This window comes from Musa acuminata, chromosome BXJ2-11 (genome assembly GCF_036884655.1).
Source record: "Musa acuminata AAA Group cultivar baxijiao chromosome BXJ2-11, Cavendish_Baxijiao_AAA, whole genome shotgun sequence".
Taxonomy (NCBI): domain Eukaryota; kingdom Viridiplantae; phylum Streptophyta; class Magnoliopsida; order Zingiberales; family Musaceae; genus Musa; species Musa acuminata.
The window spans coordinates 29,637,188-29,658,712 of NC_088348.1; the positions used below are offsets into that span (position 1 = coordinate 29,637,188).

General features: G+C 41.8%; 3 protein-coding genes across 5 annotated transcripts; 1 reads left to right on the top strand and 2 right to left on the bottom strand.

The window, feature by feature from the left end:
• The first annotated feature begins 5,997 nt into the window (after positions 1-5,997).
• LOC135586605 (probable protein phosphatase 2C 34) lies at positions 5,998-9,452 on the top strand. The gene is made up of 5 exons (XM_065132258.1): positions 5,998-6,420; positions 6,854-7,144; positions 8,339-8,456; positions 8,651-8,874; positions 9,173-9,452. The coding sequence occupies exons 1-5, from the start codon at positions 6,193-6,195 to the stop codon at positions 9,338-9,340; spliced, it is 1,029 nt and encodes a 342-aa protein (XP_064988330.1). The 5' UTR covers positions 5,998-6,192; the 3' UTR covers positions 9,341-9,452.
• A 184-nt stretch (positions 9,453-9,636) lies between these two features.
• Positions 9,637-17,102, bottom strand: LOC135626714 (probable ethylene response sensor 1). 3 transcript variants are annotated; one of them, XM_065132256.1, is made up of 7 exons: positions 16,948-17,102; positions 15,406-15,510; positions 14,562-15,075; positions 11,794-12,162; positions 11,421-11,687; positions 10,782-10,909; positions 9,637-10,095 (listed from the first exon to the last, which is right to left on the bottom strand). In XM_065132256.1, exons 2-7 carry the CDS (start codon positions 15,465-15,467, stop codon positions 9,858-9,860), a joined length of 1,578 nt encoding a protein of 525 aa, XP_064988328.1. In that variant the 5' UTR covers positions 15,468-15,510; positions 16,948-17,102; the 3' UTR covers positions 9,637-9,857. The 3 variants fall into 3 exon arrangements, with proteins under 3 accessions (XP_064988328.1, XP_064988327.1, XP_064988329.1); XM_065132255.1 differs by having other exon boundaries at positions 14,562-15,510; XM_065132257.1 differs by lacking the exon at positions 15,406-15,510 and having other exon boundaries at positions 16,948-17,085.
• Positions 17,103-19,569: 2,467 nt separating this feature from the next.
• LOC135627591 (putative pectinesterase/pectinesterase inhibitor 28) lies at positions 19,570-21,317 on the bottom strand. The gene is made up of 2 exons (XM_065133715.1): positions 20,357-21,317; positions 19,570-20,288 (listed from the first exon to the last, which is right to left on the bottom strand). The coding sequence occupies exons 1-2, from the start codon at positions 21,315-21,317 to the stop codon at positions 19,570-19,572; spliced, it is 1,680 nt and encodes a 559-aa protein (XP_064989787.1).
• Positions 21,318-21,525: the final 208 nt, after the last annotated feature.

The following is a 21,525-nucleotide window of genomic DNA, read 5'->3' on the forward strand; positions in this document are numbered from 1 at the left end:
TGAAAAATTTCTCTCCTTCGAACTAAGAAGCATCAATAAGGGAAAATACGTAGATCTGAATGAACTAAGAGATGTAGAGACTATCCATTGGTTTGCAAACCTAAATCTACTTCCCATTTTGCAGATCAACGAACCCATTTATCCTAGACTAGTTAGATTGTTTTACAACAACATGCAAAAAGATGATGAAGAAAGGATATCAACCTATCTCTTAGGACAACACATCTCAATCACTGATAGATTCATTTGTGATATGATAGGTATTCCCATGAAAAGCATAGGACTTTACTTTAAAGGATCATGGGATGAAAAAACTATTGAAACATCCTACGTTGAAGCCTTAGGAACAATCCTTGCCAATCCTAACATAGAATCAATTCCTAAAAGTTGTGAACATCTAATGCCCTTTAACACTAAGATACTTCATCATATCATGACTAGTATAATTCTTCCCAAGCAATACCATCATGATGAAGTGAGTCAATTGGAATTAGGAATTATGTACCTAATCATGAAAGAACGTGACATTTGTCTTGGCTATCTGATCCAACAAAACATGTTGGAATTATCTACAAAAGATATGATGCTCCCATATGGTGGAATAATTACTAGAATAATGAAAGCTTACGACATTCAAATACCACTAGAAGAAGAAGTAATGAAATCAGATAGATTCAGCATAATAAACAAAAATCTACTTCACCGACTAAGATGTCACTATAGAAACGGTAACTGGGTTAGAATGCCTAGAAGAACTGATCCACCTCAACCTGAACCTGAACCAGAGCCGGAAACCCCAGTCTTTAGGAGTACCCACTCTCCTCCGATCTGTCCCTTTGAGGAAACACATCCGGTTGAGCAAACTCACACATCATCCATCGAAGATATCGGGATTCGGATGGACCGATTTGAACAAAGACAAGAACGGCTTGAACTTCGACAAGATCAAATCCTAACCGAGCTGCAGCAAATCCATCGATAATTTGACTCTTTACTTAGGCACTTTAATCTTCCACCTCATGAATAAGCTTGTATGAACATATGATGTTTTTGATATGACATGTTGTAAACTCCTTATGATATTCATGAAAGACTTTGTCTTTATGGTTACCTAATATGCTGTACATATGTTACCCTGATATGGTTATCCTTGTTTGTGTAAGCATATTTGCAAACATCTCTTGTTGTTTATCTCGGTTTTTGCACTGAAACTAAAAAGGTTTAAAAAGCCTATGCCTTGAAAAATATGAAGCAACACACCAATGTAAGTTGTTAAGTCAGCAGTATGACATTGATATGGTTGCTATTACTAATATGATTACTATGTATCAAGATATCAAACAAAAATTTGCATCGTACGAGCTGATATCTCACCATGTGATGCAATGCTACAAAAATCTTGCTATGCAGTATGATACAATGCTACACTTGCTGAAATAAAAAATCTTGCTATGCAATATGATACAATGCTACACTTGCTGAAATAAAAAATCTTGCTATGCAATATGATACAATGCTACACTTGCTGAAATAAAAATCTTGCTATGCAGTATGATACAATGCTACACTTGCTGAAATAAAAATCTTGTTATGCAATATGGTAGAATACTGCACTTGAAATGATTGTGTTACTATATCAAAAGCTTAACACTCAAAAATCAAACACATTGATATTAGACCTCACTCTATACGAGATCATGTCACTAATCATGATGTAACCGTAGAGTTTATTGATACCAAACATCAACTGGCTGATATCTTCACAAAACCTCTATGTGAAGAACAATTTGATTACATAAGAAGAGAATTAGGAATGTTGATGTGTCCGAATACTTAAACTAGTTAAAATTATCTTTCGGATGTTATTACTATTACATGCCTTGACAACGCTTGATCAAATAACATGTTGCAAAATATGTGACAAATACTTTTAACCAAATGCATGTAAGAAGTTCATTTTTCGATGTGATGTTCCTGTACACTCTTATGAAAACTCTTCGAAAAATAACTTTCCTCCGTTAAGCAAAAACAATAAAGAGATATATGTGTCATGACTTCCTTTATATGCTTGATAATGCTATCATGCTTTTTGTTGATGACAAAGGGGGAGAAACATATGAATTGATAAACATATGAATTGATAAACACTATGTCATAACTGAACTGCCATAATCATATGTCATAGTTGCAAATACTTGAGTGATGCTATAAACAATGTTATGCCATCCTTGCATCACCAAGAGATATGTGAACATGTGCTATAGTTTGCATCATATCTTGATTTGATATTCTATAAAAAATGCAAACCTGCTAGAAAATCTCAAATGTGAGCATCATGTAAAAAGTCCTTCGTAGCTTTATATGATTACATGATGAATGGTTACAAACACTATCATACAAACTTGATGATGTATGTCATGCCTTGACATAATTCTTGAAGAGATACATCATGATGGGCATCATGATGGAAGCATTGATAAGTTTAACTGATCTAACTTATCAATACGTCACTTGAATTCTTAGGTCTTGAATTCAAGGTTGACTTATCTCAACTATGGCATATAGATAGGGGGAGTTAAGGACAACTCCTTTATCAATTGATTGTCATCATCAAAAAGGGGGAGATTGTTGAATCTCGGATTTTGATGATGAAGTCAATTGTCATTTGTTATCTAATCTATGTGTTGAGATAAGTGTGCAGGATTAACTACGATGAGAGTAAGACAAGCAGCAGGTGTTGCGCCGGAGTCAAGATCATGATCACGTTGGGAGTTCGAGAGTTCGACGGAAGTTCGGACGGTCGTCGGAGGTTCAGCGAGAACAGATCCGAGAAGTCCAGAAGCTTGCCAAGCGAAGCTCGTCGGAACTCGCCAAGTGGATCGTCGCAAAGTCCAGGAGTATGCCGGATGTCCGCAGAAGGATCACCGAGGGTTATCGGTTGATCGACGGAAGTTAGCCGGAAACTCGCCAGAAGAAGCGATTGACGCATCGGAGCAAAGCTGCAGAAGTTGTCTTAGAGTTAATCGTAGTTAGCATGATGATTAAGCATGAAAATGGGAGGTGATCCCATTAGCTTAATCTTGGGGCAATTGGGCCCCTGAAAAGATTCAAAGTGGGCCGAATGGAGTGAACCATTCGGACCCAGATTGCACCAGGAGGTGCAACCGCCCCAGCCAGGAGGTGCAACCGCCTGGGCTGTGGAGTTGGGAGGTGCAACCGCCCCAGCCAGGAGGTGCAACCGCCTGGGCTGTGGGGTTGGGAGGTGCAACCGCCCCAGCCAAGAGGTTGCACCGCCAGAGCTCAAGTTTCGAGCTCTGCCAGGCGATGCAACCACCGAGCTCAGTCTTCGAGCTCTGGCAGAGAGGTGCATCAGCCTGAGCTAAGTCTCGAGCTCTGCCAGGTGATGCATTCACCAAGCTCAGTCTTCGAGCTCTGGCAGAGAGGTGCATCAGCCTGAGCTCAGTTTCGAGCTCTCCCAGGTGATGCAACCACCGAGCTCAGATTTCGAGCTCTGCCAGGTGATGCAACCACCAAGCTCAGTCTTCGAGCTCTGCCAGGTGATGCAACCATCGAGCTCAGTCTTCGAGCTCTGGCAGAGAAGAGCAATCGGCTGAGCTCAGTCTTCGAGCTCTGCCAGGCGGTGCCACCTCTCCAGTTGAGAGGTGCAACCGCCTGATCCCAGAATTCTGGGATTTGATCGATTTGATCGTTTTGAGCTCGAATTTTGAATTGGGTTGGGGCCTATAAATACCCCACCCATTCAGCACTGAAAAGATACAGACCAATACCGAAATCTTGATCTTTTCTGTGATTCTAAGAGCTCAAAAGTGTTGTAAAGCCTTTAAGTCTCCTCCTTCTGTTCTTCAAGTTTTCAATTGTAAAGTGAGGAGAGAAAGGTCTGTAAAGGTTGTCTCCTAAGCCTGTCAAAAGGAGAGAAATTGTAAGAGGGAAGTTTGGCCTTCGCCCATTGAAGGAAGGCACCTAGTTGACGTCGGCAACCTCATCGGTGGAGGAAGCCAAAAGTGGAGTAGGTCAAGGCTGACCGAACCACTCTAAATCTCTGGTTTGCGTTTATTTTCGAGCACTTTATCATTACTGCAAACCTCCCTCATCACTACTGCTCTCTGCGCTTTCACGAACAAATTCTAAGTGCTGTTCTTCCAAATCTGCATTCAGACGTAAATTCGTATTTTCATACATTACAGTTTACGTTTACGTTTGATTCTGCAGAACTGTTTTCCGTGCTTTTACGAACGAGCTTCTTTGCAGTTTACGCTTACATTTTAATCCTATTAATAACTGCAATCTGTCCTCTATGATTTTACGAACGAGTTTCAACATTTAGACGCAAAACAGCATTCAGACGTAAATCGGCTTTCCTCGCTCAATCGTCAGATTTCAGTTCACGTTTACGTCTTGATTTCAACTGCATACTGCCTTCTGCGAGTATACAAACGAGTTTCAAAGTTTAGACGTAAATCTGCGTTTAGACGTAAATCTGCGTTTAGACGTAAAACTACGTTTAGACGTAAATCTGCGTTTAGACGTAAAACTGCGTTTAGACGTAAATCTGCGTTTAGACGTAAATCTGCGTTTAGACGTAAATCTGCATTTAGACGTAAATCTAAGCTTAGATGCAAAACTGCGCTTAAACGCAATCTGCGCTTAGACGCAAACTGCACCTAGATACAAACTGAGAATTTGCTTTTGCATCATAATAGTTTTTGAACGAACGCAGCTTTTGGTTTTTAAATTAATATAAGATTTCCGCTGCACTAATTCACCCCCCCCCCCTCTTAGTGCTCTCGATCCTAACAGTCTTCCTGCTCTGTATCAGATTTGGCATGCAATGATAAGCAAATAAAGCAGAATATTTTCTTGCTGCTTCCACTTAAGCTAGCTGTATAATCAATGTTCATGTGAAAGGTATGCTAATATATTTAATTGATCTTGTTAAGTCAAATTTTGGTTCAAAAGTATACCGATGATACACGTAGGTGACCGTTCAACTTAAGTCATAATCAATGTTACGAGCGATTACACAAGCTACTCGATCATTATTAGACGATAAAATTGTGTGTTAAATCGTCGAAGTTACGACAACCGTTCAAATTGATAACGGGATTACCAATAATCATTATGATCAAATAAATTATCTCACTTGGTAAAAAAAAAAAATATTTTTATCGATGTTATGTCATCAATTTAAAATAATCATGTCGTGGGCAGGACATATGATAAACATGATATGTATAAACTACGTGTCATCCCATATAATATTTAAATTAAATAGATCATTGAATATGTCAAGACATCCCTTCGAGTTGTCTTCCATCCCATAATTTATCATCAAAATTTTCATTTTAATATTGCAACATATTGGTGTCACATAAGGATTATACCTTAGAATTCTAATTCGGTAGATCAAATGCAGCATGAAACATGTGTGCAATGGATGCTCTTATATTTAAGTGGGAAGTGGGGGCCATCCAATCATTGAGATCAACTAATCAATGATCTAAAGCTACAACCAATCACAACTCTAAACCCCAAATCAACAATTGGTTTGGAATTAATTGGCAATTAATTAATTACACGTAGGTGGGACCCAAATTGGCTAATCATCAAACATAAGCATGATGACAAGAATATTCCTCAAAACAAAGTCAAACAGGAGGAGACACCACCGACGATGACATGCGTCCCTTTTTGCTTTGTGGAACACGTGTCTCACCCGAGCGCTGTGTCACGGCTTGGGTCCCGCTCGGTCGTGCGATATTGACCACACATCACGCGGTTTATCTCGTCGTGCGGGTCACAGGATCAACAGGCCATCGACAGAAACGTTGGTCAACCGACCCAATGAGGCGCGACGGTGATTAACCGTCGGTGAATCCAGTCACCATCCACGTTAAATTTCTGTTAGACTTTGGAATAAAGAGGCGGCTCCCACTGAGGTCGCGTCACCGGTCGTAGATATAAGAGGGATTAGATGGAGGAGACCATCAGGGAAGCTCGCACAAGGCAGCCATGGCTTCCTGCTGCCCTTTCCAGCTTAATCGGATCCAAGGTTCTCCATAGCTTTAGCATCTTCTTCCGGCCTTTTCGTCGCGGTTGCTTCGCTCCAGTCCGAAAAGGTTCCTTCTTTGGCCAAAGGCTGGAGCTTTTGATTGGATCCGGAGGCGAGGACTGATGCGGCAGTTGTCGTCGTTGTTGAATGGGCTCGCGAAGTCGCTGTACGCAGGGAAGAGGAAGGTTCCGGGGGTGGAGGAAGGCAGGGAGGCGGCGGATGAGCTGAGACGGGAGGCGAAGAAGAATGATACGATATTGCGGTCATCGGGCACGACGAGGAGCTGCGTGTCCGTGTTCTCGCAGAGGGGGGAGAAGGGGGTGAATCAGGACTGTTCTATTGTTTGGGAGGTACTCCTTCGATCCCATATCTATTTCATGCGGTCTCTGTGCATTTTGGTATGTGTTCTTTTGCTTTTAGCATGTTTTGGTGATTGCTTGCTTTTACTCTTGGAATTCATGCTTCATCTGCCCCTTTAATGGCTTTATCTGAATCGATTGCATAAAATTCTAGGCAAACTTCGTGCCTCAGATAGCAATAGGATTTAGGTGGAGATAATTTTGGGTTTTCTATCATCAAATCAATTTCAGAACAAAAAACAATGTGATACTGTTTCATCATATTTTGTTCTACTACGAAATTGCACAATTGCATAGGTCATAACAATGTTCTGCTCATTTCCATCATCTTGTCAGATGCTTGAGCTATTAAAGATTAATTAATTGAACATAGTTTCCATGTTTGATTCAATTGTTGAAGCAATTGGGTTTGAATTGCTATTAGGAATTTGGATGCCAAGAAGACATGATGTTTTGTGGAATATTCGACGGCCATGGATCATGGGGGCACTATGTGGCTAAAGCAGTCCGGAAGTCGCTTCCTTCATCTCTACTTTGCAACTGGCAGGAGGCTCTTGCACTGGCTTCTTTGGTTGCTGATAAAAAGCCTTGCCATTTTGATGTGTGGAAGCAATCATATATTAAAAGTTTTGCCGCGGTGGATAAGGAGCTTGAACATGATCGTCGGCTGGATTCGTTCCGTAGTGGCACTACCGCTCTCACAATCGTCAAGCAAGTAATAACCAATTAAATTTCATCTGTTTTATTATTTTTTTTCTAGAAATAAGTCTTCATGCTCAAACACCTTAATCAGTTTCTTCCTCAATTGCTCTGTTCCATTGCTAGTTTTGCATGTAGGGCAGCATTTTTTTCTGGTGTTGTTTTACAGGAAATGATCTCTGCTTAAATAAAAGTTTCTAATATGTATTACTCTGAGGTTATCTCCTGGATCAAGTGACCCTGGTTGGTGATTGGTTCATCTGTCTCTTCCTTGAACTTATGATTAGAAAAGCAAGAAAATTAGCAACCACTTCATGAGTTTTTCATGTCCAGTAAGCATATTTAACTTGGAGTATGTAAAATGTGATCTAAAGACCAACCGTTATTTCTGAACTGCAACGTGGATGCAGTGGATATAATGCCTTTGAAATGGATTGAAAATGCATGTCATTGTCAAATTTGGCAATAATTTGTCGCTTGAATCATGTGAATCATGGATACAGCTTCTGATAGCGTAATAGGACAAGTTTATGACTGCCAACAACTTGTACTAATCTTTAGGCTTTCTCATTGTCTATCTTTCAATCTCTATGGAATTCTTGAATAGCTTAAGCAATAATAGAATTTACCCTCTCTGAAGTAGTTTTAAGTTTTCTAGTTCTTCCCTACAGTAGTTTGCTTCCTGTTCCTGTTTAAGTGCAAGTATGGATAGTACAAGACCCTTAATATAGCTGCCAAGTTCTGTCACAAAATTGGAAGAAATGATATTTAGGCGAACACCTTAAACTCATGCAAGCAGACGGTAAGAACAGATTACATGAAGAATTTTCAAAACTGTAGTTCACCTGAAGTTTGATTGTAATGACAAGTAATTTAGAACATGGTGCTTGCAATTAACATTTCTTCCTAGTATCGTATCCATCTCCGTATATTTTTTCTCCTACTGATTCAAGATTAGGAAATGACGATCGAAACTACTGTCACCAACTTACTGATTGACAAGAGGATGAGCTTCAAGGGAATTGGCTGCACTTTCAATAAGAAACACACAATATCATACCGAGAACCAACTCTGGCAAAATAATTTTCCTCGACAAGAGAATTATGTCCTTTTTTTTTAAAGATATTTCTTGTAGCGATTGCCGTTACTGCTAATAACTACTTGTAATATCTACATTTTGTGTGATGTTTCTGACTGTTCGCTTTTCAGGGGGAACTCATGGTAATAGCAAATATCGGTGATTCGCGTGCTGTGTTAGCGACGACTTCTGATGATGGCAGCTTGGTTCCTATTCAACTTACCATTGATTTTAAACCAAACTTACCTCGTAAGTTTCATGTCCTACACGCATCAACAATGAGAATATCATAGCAAACGAATTACTAGTTTTGCAAATGGTAATCAAACAACATGAGAAATCCAAAATTGCATAAGATCTTTTGAGGATACTGTTTCTCCATGTGTGTTTCATTAGCTTTAGATTGCTTATAGGGTTATAATATCAACCTCTGTTGATTTCAGAGGAAGCTGAGCGCATAACTCAGTGCAAAGGCCGTGTGTTTTGTTTGCAAGATGAACCTGGTGTGCACAGGGTGTGGCTACCAAATGAGGAAGCACCAGGATTGGCCATGTCGAGAGCATTTGGAGATTACTGCATCAAAGATTTTGGCCTTATTTCTGTGCCTGAAGTGACTCAAAGGAGCATAACCGGCAGAGATCAGTTTGTGGTACTTGCCACAGATGGGGTAACTGCAACTGGCTTTTATGTGTTAATACAAAGAAATCTATATATTTTAGTTTCATTTACACTTCATTCTTGCAAATGCAAATCTTTTTGATCTGATTACCTTTAGGAACATTTGATCAAACAACACAAACTAGCTTCTCGAGTGTGCGAAAAACAAAAAGATTTTTGTTTCTGTTTTCTTTTTCTACATGCTTTACAAATGGAGTGATTTTAAATCCAAATAAATTAGCATCATGTTCTGTTTTCAAGATGATCACACTTATCATCTCTGACAGTGAGTTTGACCAATTGCTTAGGTATGGGATGTCATCTCCAACCAAGAAGCTGTGAACATTGTATCATCGACAAAGGACAGACGGAAGTCAGCCAAAAGGCTTGTGGAGTGTGCCGTCGGCGCATGGAAGCGCAAGAGGAGAGGAGTCGCCGTCGACGACTGCTCCGCTGTATGCCTATTCTTTCATTGATACATCGTTAAGTTGATGTGTTGTGTGGTCTTAATTCGAAGGTCGTCCAACAATAACATGGATTGATGCTAATCTTTGTCTGATGAAATGCTTGATGTATTATTGTTCAGCACTACTGCTGCATGCCCAAAATATATATAATCAAAACTGTGAATGAAAATATTTCCAATAACATATCAAATACTCTGAAATGATTGTTAATCCTGTGAATCAAAGGAGAGAGAGAGGAATGGGAACAATCAACAGCAAAATTCACCAGAGAAATCTAATCAATAGAATTAGTAGGCAGATCGAGGTAAGTGAAGAATGTGGGGAAAGCATAAATTAGAATATTGTAAGGCAAGTTGACGCAACAACAATGCCCATCTAAAAATTACATGTCAACCCTACAACAACATACGCAGCCTGAGAGCACCAACATTAATCTTTCCCACATAAAGCTCCTGCACCTTAATCACATTATATTTGGTGTAGATATGGGAATACTTGCATGCTTGTAAGTTATATCCCATAGTATCTATACACTTCTTTGATACCGAGGCTTCAATGGAATAAAAGCTTTCTGATCTTTTGGCATTCCTCTTGAGCTAGAAGTATCTTCCTGCCCGTGCTTTGTCCAAGGCAACAGCACAATTTTCTGCTGAGATCCATCTGGATTTTCACAAATTCCAAGTTTCACTACAAATGTTGCCATGCAACCCTTTCCAATGCCTTCGCTTTCAAGCCAGATGTGACCTTGCATGAGACTCACATATCTGATACGAGGCCAGAAAGAAGTAATTAAGGATGTGTATGTATGACAAGAAGCAGCAGTACTAGTACTAACAAAATTGATTGATTTCACAGACGTGTACAGGAGAAGATCAATGTAGATGCTCATTAAGTGCTCCTTATATTCACCCTACATGCCAATTCACATAAACAACCAAGTTTTGTTTACTTGCACTGTGTTGCTTAATGGTCCATCACCTGATATGGTTTTAACCTTAGTGTAACAATTAACCTGTCACAAAATACTCATCCTGCCAAATTGAAATGATAATCTAAGGCAGTGCAAGTAAAGAGGTACTTGGATAGTTGTGCATATTGACATTATGATGATTTTGCTACCATGAATGCAAAGTGGTACACATCATAGTACAGCTTCTTTATAGTCATTTTGATATGTTGCTCTGTGCTTTATTCTGGTAATCATGCAATATAGTCTGATGCAACTGCTAATGTATTATTGTTGGGTCCTTAGTGTAAGTTTCCATTAGGAAAACAAACAGCAGGATGTTAGTGCAAGAAATCCAAGTTGAGGCTTTAGTCTAAGTTTGATCATTAGAAGGAAATATATGCAAAAAGAGACACTTGCAAGGCCTTGTAATCAAAGACTAGTCTTCTGAATCCATGTGAATTAGCAAAAAAAAAAAAAGGTGTCAATACTATATGGCTATACCTCTTACAAATGGCAAGCCCAAGGCCGCTGCCACTGAATCCTCGACTTGCTACATTCCGGCCATGTGCAAATTTGGTGAAGAGATGTGGTAAATCTTGAGAACTAATTCCACAACCAGTATCCTTGACCTGCAAGAATAAAGGAGAATAGATTCAGTATAATTATAACAAACAATTTCTAAAATTACATCTCGAAACATGATATGAGATCATGCAGTCTTCTGATAACAGTGCTGCTCCTGCATCAATTAGAGGCCAACAGTCTATTGATGCACCATCAATTTACAGTAAACAGCTTGTGATCTCAATTCTCGATTACCATTTAAGATCCTGTCAGGACACTAGTTGCCATGTCCCCAAGTAATTCTTTTAAGGAGCGAGCCTAGTGAAGAAAGAATGTGGTGAAATGGTGAATGTGAAGAGCTCTTGAACTTTTAAGCCTTTTAAGAAGCCAATTAAACTATAACTCAGATTTTTATGGTGTTCCTAAGAGGGAATCAATTAACACAAAATTTTCCACTCTCTAATGTTATCTAACTGCTCTCTAATTTTTCCTTACATATGATTTACTATTCATGTCACATTATGGCGAGATAACCAAAATGCTACAGGTTAATCAAGCATGGGATACTGACAATACCTGAACTCTCAAGTAGAAGTGCCCATCACTAGAAACTGGATAAAATTCAGAAGCTCTAAAATCCCTCAAGTAATCTGCCCTGGCAACGGAAGCTGCAAGTGAAATGTGACCTTCCTTCGTAAATTTAACAGCATTACCAACTATATTTAACAAAATTTGCATAAGCCGTTTTTCATCTCCAATGGCACACAATGGCAGGTCAGGTGACAGCATAAGTGACACTGATAGCTTCTTGACAGCTGCAATTGGCTTTATAAAATTCACAACCTATAATACAAAAAAATTTCCAGACAAAGTACAACTATCTTTAATGTTATATACATACACCAAACACACACACAATCAAGGTTAACATAAAAAAGAAACAAGTTACCTCTCTGAAGACAGAATGTAGATTAAAAGTTCCAATTTCTAGCTCAAGGCTTCCATCCTCCAACTTAGAAAGATCTAAAATATCATTGATGAGTGTTGCCAAAAGGCTGCTACTTTTCAAGACGGTCTCAACCATTGATCGCTGTTCGGGGTTTAGTTCAGTCTCCAGAAGCAAGGAAGAAAGTGTAATAATTGCATGTAATGGAGTTCGCATTTCATGGTTCATGACAGCTAGAAAATCATTGCGAGCACGAATTGCTAATTCTGCCTCCTGACGTGCATAATCTAGGGCAACATTTTGTTCCATTAGTAGATCACGTGCCCGCATAGATTCTTCTAGTATAGCTGCATGTGAAAGTGCAACTGCTACCTGAACAGAGGTTTTTAGTGCTTTTGAGTGTCTAGAAGCATATATTAGGAACTCATACCATATGCAATGCAAGTACTTGAGAAATTAATGACAAAATTTCTTTTCGCACTTCACTAGGCACTTTCAAAAGTTGTAGAATTTATTTTGTTGGGACAGACAGAAGAGCCATGCTTATGACAAAATGAGTGAGAATAACAAGCCATATGAACTTGTGCAGACAAAAAAGAATATGTCAAACTTAAGAAAATCAATAAATCTCCAGAAGAAGCTGAACGAGCTAAAAATTTTATGCATCCAGAGAAGAAAAAGGGAAACTATTGTTCCTGTATTTTTTAATCATCTACCAACTAAGATGATGTTGTCACCAAAACCAACATGCATAAGGCATCACCATATTTTAGCCATGTGAACAAATAATCATGACAGTCATCCTGAATGTTTAAGAGAAGACATTACAGATCTACTGCTTGTACCAGGCTCATGTAACAATCTCTGAATCAGAATCCAAGGTTCAGATGGACATCAGAAAGAGGTCAGGTCGATAAAATAATAAAATAAATAATAATAATAATTTAAAGATAAAAAAAATTGACAAAATAAAAAAAAAATTATTCAAGAAATTAGTATAAGTAGAATCCATAAAATTTTGAATATTAGCAAATAAAAACTAAATTTACAAATGCAACAGCTTAATACTAATATCCATGCATAAAAGTTCTTTTTTAAATTTTGTTATATTATATTTTGCCTTATTTTATCTAAATACATGTACAGGAAATACATCCCCAGAGAATTTCATCCCATGTGGCCCTATCACAAGCCATCTATGGGGTTGTTAAGTCAGCTTGTTTAGGTCTCACCTATAGGTTCGACATATTAGCCGAGCAAAATGAGAAAGTTTTGGGAATGAGATATAAAATGGATCTCCATCAGTAGAGAGGACATGGAGCGCAAGGACAACGGTGTACTTCTAAGACCCCTCTTTCACATTCATAGTGGAAGCAGCAATGGCACAACATCTTAGATGGTCCTTTCTCCTTCTCTTCTACTTTCTTCATTTACTCCCCTTCATCATTTTCCTTCTTATCTCAGGGACACACCAACAAAATTCAACGGTCACAGTATTTTGACCATACTCATGTGGGCTACAGTTCATACTAATTCGAGTCTGCCGATTGGATTGTGATTGTCTGAGCCTTAAAACCTCAACATATGTCCAATGAAAGGATTTGTTGAGCACTTCCATAATGCCATCTCAGTTTATGACATTTATATTCAGACGATATTAAAGGTGAAATTCTTTGATGGTTCAATAACTACAAATAGTCAGCATGTCGGACTCTTGAGAGAACCAGGCCTTTTAGATACTTGCAACAGGAAAAGAATTGAGTTAACCTATTAGAAACAGGTCTATTAGATAAATTGAACAGTCACCACAGATAAGATTCACAACTATGGCTAATATTCTCAAGTTGTCTTCATTTTTCATTAGACAAGACACTAGTGTATAATGTATATGAATTTTTGGTGCACTATTATCAATCACTAGTAACCGGCAGGATTAATGTTTGTACCATCTATTTGGCAAAAGTACAAAAAGAAAGTTCAAGCATAATTCACTGGTTGATGTCATTATTATATGACCTCTCAAGCTCTCAGCTATAAACCTTTAGTGAGAAAGTTCTTGAGGGGTTATTAACTCCTAACAGATTATAAAAAGCATATATAGCTAAGATGCAAATCTCTAAGGCCCCATTTGGTAGAGGGTTTTCATGTGATTTTCTTACTGAAATTCTTGGATTGTAGCCAAACACCCTTGATATCCCACCTAAGCATATTAATCATAAAATCCTATAGTAGCATTACTAAAAATTCTACCCTCATTTCAATGGGTAACAGTAGAAATCCCTAATCTTATGAACTGAACATGCTTAACTTGAACTAGAATATGTTTGGTAGGTGAACCATGAACTGAACATCTATTCAGAGAAAGGGAAAAAGAAAAGGCATAGGTGATAAACACATCTGAACAGAAATATGTTGAACTAGAATAAAGAACATGCAGAAGTTAATCTGCATTTTAATAATTAGCTTTAGTGCTATCATAAATTTATCAATATTTTCTTGGGCTAATAGGATTAATACTAGGAAAGACCTCAGTACATAGTATCTGGCATGCAGCACAGACAAAATTGGGGACAGAAATTAGTAAACTTGAAAGAATCAAAGAACTTAGAAGAATCATAAAACTACAGAAATACTTCTAGCATGCTAAAGAAAATAAAAACAATAGCAAAAAATTACAAAGAAAAAAAAAGGCAAATTCTCAATTAAAAAAGCTACCTAAAAATGTTAATAAATCACATAGACAGGGAATGAACATTGAAGACAGTGAGTACCTGATCAGCAACCACCTCGACAAGCTCTAATTCATGAACATGCCATTTTCTAGCACTATCTGATGGGAGAATCAAAACCATTACTGCATAGCTCTTCGCCGAAAGTTCTGACCAGTCATTTATTTGAAAATTTGAAAGATGTAAAAGTGGAACTCGCACTGCAGCAACCTCCGGTGGCACATATCTTCCTGATGATGGTCGTATCTTTGCTAATTGACAAGTATGGGGAATTATCATTGCATGATTGCTACTGAAAATTTGGTTAACTACAGGAAGGTTAATTGGCACTGTGGAACCAGTAGGAAGTTGGTGGTGCAATGTACGGGAGAGATAAAGCGATGAACCATTACGTGATGGCATCCATAGTGCACATTCCTCCAAGCCCAAGGTTCTTCCCAGCTCAACAAGAGTAGTCTTTAGTATTGTATCTCTATCAAGTGTGCTTCTGATTTCATGAGTAAGCATTCGAACATGTCTTCCCGTTTCTTCCTGTGTTCGTATCAGGCCCATTTCCCTGTCAAGTTCTTCAGCTTTATTCTTCAGAAATAGCTCCCTTGTTTTCACACTTAATAAATCAGGAATGATGTGAACAAGCATCAAAGCTGTTGCACAGGACACTACAGCAGTTGAAACTTTTGCGATGGTCATAACAATGGCAAGAGTTTTTGAGTGCACGGTAAAGGTCCACAAGTTAATCAAATGAGTTGCTCCACATAGAACAATAAATGCACCAAATTGTATCAAAACCCATCTATAAGGAAAGAAGGAAGACTTCTTTACAAAATAAATGAGCTCAAGAGGGATGGAGAAGTAAGCAAGTGCGATGAAAAAGTCTGATATGTACTGATATTTAATCAGAAGCTCATCTGCAGGCCATTGTGGCTCAATGCAGTCACAGTTCTCCATCCTCTATCAATCACTGCAAGGCCTAATATTTTCTTCTACATCCCTACAGAGGAAAATTTCCTAGTCAATAGTCACAACATGGACAAAGACTTGATAAAACATGGATATTTTATTGGCATAAGCCAAATTGACAACGTTGTCTATATGTTTGTGCCAGAAGCTAGCACAAAGACAAATAAATAATTTTCAAACATGCAGAAAAGAAATGAGTAGATACTTATCATAGATTGCTCAAATAAACAGAGGGAGTAAGATAGATGGGAATGGGAGCATGCATGATTTGGATCCTAGTTCCGTGCCAATAATGTTGTTTATGATGACCTCGTAATAACCTACCATTAGTCAATTAGACTGTTTATTCATTCTTATAAAGCATTAATTTAGATATGGGCCACTAATAAGAGAAAAATTGACATAGCAAAGGCACATCACAGAAACCAAAAACAAGTGTTTGTTATTTAACTAGCATCCCTAATCGAATTATTCGAAGTATCTTCAAGCAATCACATTCGACATGTAACCAACATGTATCCAAGTAATTTAGTTATCCTTTGATGGTAGGCCCATAACTCATCACTTGAAAATAAAATTGTTATCCATGAATTCTTGAGTTGGCCATAGCTTAAATTAGCTAATAATTAATTAAAATCAGTTAACATTTATTCTTTTTAACATAAATTATTGTCCTTTTTCAAATATTTTAATATGAACATCATATGAAACTTCATACATAGCCACTACATACGCATACCTCATTCACTAATACACTGTGACCACGTTTTAAATCATGAAGGCCAAAAGATGAGCCTTAAGTGTTGACCAGTTAATTTAGTGGTAGAAACGTGTTTACCTTTGATGAGATTATGGAATTGTGTAGTTCTAATCCTAGACGAGATGAACCTGGAGTTGTCCTTGCTGGGAAATCTCATCCAGCTTATATGACCTACGATCGTAAACCTTCTCTGTAGTTGGTGCTTGACAGGTGTAGAAGTGGATGTGTGCTACGAATAGTTGCCTTCCCTCGGGCACAGATTCCTCCATAATTAACGCATGTGCAAGGGAATTAATGTCCAAAAAGAAACAGTACACTCGTCAAGATTAACATCATTGCATGCTAACTATGATAGCTAAGCTTTCCAATCCATCACACCCAACTTTCGATCAAGCGGCCATATCGAACACCTCGACCCATGAATGTTATCGCAGAACGATTGAACCCCACTGATCCACCATCTCGAACTCACTAATTGCACCAAGCCCTAGAACTCGTCAGCACTGGTACCAGTAAAAATTTCGAATTTACGGAGCCGCTCCACCAACAACACAGACCAACAAAAGTAAACGGAAGAGGGAACCGAGATCTGGAGTCCGAAGGGACATCAAAACCAAAATCTTTGGTCCACCAAACCGCCGGTGGACGGAAGACGAGCTGGAAAAGGAATAAATTGGATCCGAATCAGTGGTCAAAGGGAGATCGCACCTTAGATCGAAAGAGAAAGGGGAGGAAGCAGCTCCAGTTCGGGCGTTTCCACGGCGCCGCCGCCGCCGTCGTCGTCGTCTCCGCTCGACGGAAAGGACTCTTCTGGAGCAGAGGGAGTTCCAGAGTTTATTATAGCTTTCTCGTATCCACCTCCTTTGCCGAACAAGGGAAAGCGGAAGGGTCCCACCCGTGTCATGGGGCCAAAAGGTTTGTCTGCACGGGATGGGATCCCCTCCAATTGTTACACCGCGATCAGGACCATCGGACGGGTAAGATGAGGGAATCGAGGGTCACAATTGACGGCGTAGTTGGAGAGGATCCACGGCCGCGGCGGCCGCGTGGTGTGACGCATGGTCCTACGCAATACGGGGTGATCAGGGAGCCACGTGTTAGCCTGTGGCTCGGTCTTTTTCGGTGTTGGGCGTGCGAAGAACTATTCCCATAAGTGTCGGAGTCGTCGTGGAGGTGATAAACAGCGGATAAGGTGGCAGGACGAAGGAGGTATGGTTACCGCCTCGGGGAAAGTCTTTATTCTTTACTTTTTGTTTATTTTCCTCTACCAAAATTTCAAGAGAAAGTAATTAAAATGCATATTAAACTGTAAAATAAGCATATAAAATAAACACAAAATAAGAAATTAGACTGCGAAAACTCATTTGCATGAAGGATTATTCATGATATAGAAAGATTTACACTGTGTCAAAGCAATCAAAGAGAGCGAGTAACCAGCAGTTACTTATTTGGAAGCCTAATCAAGGAACTCTGAAACCAATTGAAGATGACAAGCTACCTTAGAGTGGAGCAAGAACAGATAGGCTTGCTAAGCTAAAGAAGACAACACAAATCCTTTGAATGGAACTGCGTTGCTGAAGTATTCAGCTTCCAATTCCATCAGTTCTATACAAGAGAGACTGGGCTCCACCGCTTCCATCTCTTTCTCAGCATCAGAGATCAAGGGGCAGTCTGATTCGTCCTCTTCGGATGCTGGAGTCTTCGCCCATTGGCCATTGTCGGGGAAGTCATACAAGGTCAACTCCTGGCACTGCTTCCCTGCCGTGATCTTCTTCTTCCAAAGCTCGACTCCGTCGTCCAGGGAATGACAGTCGTCCGCCTTTGGTTCCTGGCACCGTTTCCCCATTAGAATCTTCTTGCTCCAGAGTTCATCTCCGGCGCATTCATCGGATCGCTGCTGCTTCTTCCGACTCAATCGCGATGCTGCTGAAAACCGCAAGGCCATTGACGAGAGACCTCGTGAGGTGTGCATGCCATGCAGCATTTTCGTCTTGAGAAGGTCAAAGGGAGCAGACGAAGTCCTCTTGGGTAGCCTCATGACCAGGTAAGGATCATCTCCATTGCCAGGTAGAGCCTCATACGCTTGCATCTCCTTGCTCGTTCGCGAGACTTGTGCGGTCTCTGTTTCCATTTCCAGCTTCTCATATTGGTCTGCTTCTTCGTCGGAGTCGCTGGTAGCGACATTTTGCTGTGTGAAATCGCCTGCTTCAGTCTTCAGGATGTCACTTGGAGCGTTCGGCCTTAAGCTCGTCGATGTGTTACCATCGCATGAAGAGGTCTCGGAGTTGTGTGATTCTGTCCCATCTTTTTCCTCCTCGAGGGACTCATCAATTGTGTATACCAACAAGCTCGAGAGTGGAACGCGAGTGCTTGCAACGGACTCAAAAGCTTTGCCGTCTCTAGTGCTCTCGTCGAATACATTGCTAGAAACCTCTCTTTGTAGCTTCCTTGAGACATTGCGGCTGATGGAAGATTCAGAAGAATCGAATCTGATGGTCTTCTTTACACCATCGTCGTCCTCGATGCTGTCTCCGTCGACGTAGAGCTTTTTCTCCAGTACAGACGTGGGCGAGATAGACGAGGGCGGAGATGGCTCCTTGGGAGACCTCTCCTGACATGCAGAAGAAGATCCAGTGCCGTCTTCTTCCCCGTCGACGGGGCTGCTGCCGCTCCCGAATCTAATTTTCTCCGACGCTTTGCTCTTGGCGAAGAAACACCACCATCTTCTTCCACCTGCATGGGCTTTTCTTCTTTGTTTGGAGGAGGAGAACAGCTTGATGAGCTTACGGGGGGACTTACAGAAGGCCACGGCTAAGGTCAGAGGGGAAGCACGGGAGGTCGAGCAGTGGATGCGCTCTTCGCTTGCCGCAGTGGCGGCGCAGATGAAGTACGGGGCGGACAGCCTGAGAGGGACTTGAACGTCTCCCATGATGCCGAAGGAAGAAGAGTCGAGCGGTGGGGATGAACCAGAAGAGAGTTTTAAGGAGGGAAGTCTCTCTTGTGGTTGGCTAAGGGTCGGAGGCTGTTCCGAGTGTGATGGAACAAACACCTCAAAGGCCGGAGATTTAGTTGCCGTTGATGATTGTATCGTTATATTCACCAATGATATTATTGCATTTATCCATCATATTTAATGGAAGCATACAGCCAACAGTCATAGTGATTGGACTGCATGAATGTATTGAATTAATGGCAAAGGCAGGCAAAACCCCTACAAAAATGTCACAGAGAGACTTGGCTGCATTACTGCAATGCTTACAACTGGGCACGTAGTTGGAATGCCATCTACTTAAAACAAGCGGCTTCCGCTGCTTCGATCGAGGCACTACGTCAGTGGATCCTGCCGCTCTCAGTCATCGGCAGGAGGCCGGGAATGAACGGCACGCCGGTCTTCGGCAGCCACGCGTTGCCCTGGATGAAATGCTCCACGGTGAACTTCTGCGCGTGGGCGTAGTCGATGGACTTCACCCCCTTCCAATTCACCCTCTGGCTCATGCCGGCGCCGGGGCCGCGGTTGTCGAGCTCGGTGTAGAAGCAGGAGTTGAGGCCGAAGTCGCCGGACCAGGGAAGCCACCCCTTGGGGTCGATCAGGTCGTCCAGCTGAGACTGCAGCACGAAGGTCCTCGAGAACTCCTTCCATGGCCGGCCAAGGAAGGTGGGCAGCTTCTTCCGAGCGGGGAAGTAGGCGGGGTCGGCGCTGATGGTGCAGTTGTGGAGGATGATGGCGCTGGCCTGGCGCCGGTCCTTGCGCCCCTGTGCCGTCACGATGTTCTGCTGGTTGTCGAGTGGCTTCCTTGCCTGGATGAGGCAGTTCTGGAACACCGTGGGGGAGTCGCCGAAGATGAAGTCGATGGTGCCGGAGATGGTGCACTCGCGGTAGAACTGCCGCTTGGTGTGCACGTACAGCGTGTCCTGGTACCCGTCCATCCGGACGTTGTAGAAGACCGATTTGTCCGATTGCACCCGAAGCGCCACCGCCTGGTGCTTCGCCGCCCCGGCCGAGTTCTCGATCCAGAGGTCCTTTCCGATGAAGCCGTCGCCGACGATAGCTGCATCAATCGTCGTGCATGCGATTAGTGGCCTAAAATGAACGCAGACGTGGAGCTGGTGGACTCACCGACTGTGGCGGTCTTGAAGGTCGCTGTGCCGTCGATGTAGTTGAGCTTGCCGGTGATCTTAGTCTTGGATGTCCCATCGCCGATCATCATCACGTTGGTGAGGCTCCGGTTGACCTGCACTTGTTCCTCGTACACTCCTTCCTTGATGTAGATGACGAAGGTGTAGTTGCTTTTAGTGGGGACACGGAGGACGGCTTCGCCAATGGTCTTGACGTCGCCGGAGCCGTCCTTAGCTACCGTGATGTTCGGTTTCAGCTCGGCGGGGCTCTGCTGGAGGAGCCGCCGGTTGCCGGGGGAGATCCACGAGGGGTACTCCTCGGCGAGGAGCTTCCGGTTGAACCCGAGGTTGAGCGAGTCGAGCGCACTGTCGAAATTGGTGACGATGGCCAAGATGTTGCTCGTCAGCTCGGCAGAGCTGTTGAGCGCCTTCCGCATGGACTCCGCGGCGTCGGTGGTCGTGTTCTCGAACCCATCGAGGCACGTCTCCTGGTACGTGATGCTGGCGCTGATCCACACCTTGAGGTCATCCAGGAACTTGTCGAGCTTGGTGAGGGAGAAACCATCGAGCCGGTCGATCGAGCTCTTGAGGTCATCGATGGCGTAGTCGAGGAGCTCACGGCAGTTCTCGAGGGCGTCGGAAGTGCGGGAGTCCTTGGCGGCCTCCGACAGCACCGTGGAATGGTTGAAGGCCTCCTTCATGTGGTCGATGGTGACCTGGAAGGCCAAGTTGACGAGCTCCTTGGGGTCGGTGGTGTTGCCGGCCACCGCCGAGAGGCTGCTCTCGCAAGTCGCCTGGTAGTCGGTGGGGCGGCAGAAGTCTTTGATGTTCTTATTCGAGGTGGAGAGTTCAGTTTGCGCCGGCCGGGACTGGCGGTTGGATACGGTGACGGCGACGGTGGCCACGACGGCCACGAGGACGATGGCCGAGACGCTGAGAACGGCCACCTTATTGTTCCCCATGGTTGTGAGCAGCTCCAAGGTTTGCCTCTATTCCCTAAATGATGGTGTTGCAATCTCCTACCGAGACAAGAAAAGCCAAGGCAAGAGACTGATGGGGTTATCCTAAAGCAGAGAGAGAGAGAGAGACAGAGAGAGGATGACCCCGAGGTCAGATGATGAAGAGTAACTGGATCATGGCCTTTATATAAAGGAGGAGGGAGGAGAAGGA

What these genes read in the sequence shown, in the direction of transcription:
- LOC135586605 (XM_065132258.1), top strand. Translation starts at nt 6,193, where the DNA reads ATGCGGCAGTTGTCGTCGTTGTTGAATGGGCTCGCGAAGTCGCTGTAC. An exon ending in CTCTCACAATCGTCAAGCAA is followed by an intron (nt 7,145 to 8,338) that starts GTAATAACCAAT and finishes TTCGCTTTTCAG; the next exon opens with GGGGAACTCATGGTAATAGC. An exon ending in TGGTACTTGCCACAGATGGG is followed by an intron (nt 8,875 to 9,172) that starts GTAACTGCAACT and finishes CCAATTGCTTAG; the next exon opens with GTATGGGATGTCATCTCCAA.
- LOC135626714 (XM_065132255.1), bottom strand. Translation starts at nt 15,467, where the DNA reads ATGGAGAACTGTGACTGCATTGAGCCACAATGGCCTGCAGATGAGCTT. An exon ending in TCGAGGTGGTTGCTGATCAG is followed by an intron (nt 12,163 to 14,561) that starts GTACTCACTGTC and finishes ACCTCTGTTCAG; the next exon opens with GTAGCAGTTGCACTTTCACA. An exon ending in GGGCTTGCCATTTGTAAGAG is followed by an intron (nt 10,096 to 10,781) that starts GTATAGCCATAT and finishes GCCTCGTATCAG; the next exon opens with ATATGTGAGTCTCATGCAAG.
- LOC135627591 (XM_065133715.1), bottom strand. Translation starts at nt 21,317, where the DNA reads ATGGGGAACAATAAGGTGGCCGTTCTCAGCGTCTCGGCCATCGTCCTC. An exon ending in CTTCAAGACCGCCACAGTCG is followed by an intron (nt 20,289 to 20,356) that starts GTGAGTCCACCA and finishes CGATTGATGCAG; the next exon opens with CTATCGTCGGCGACGGCTTC.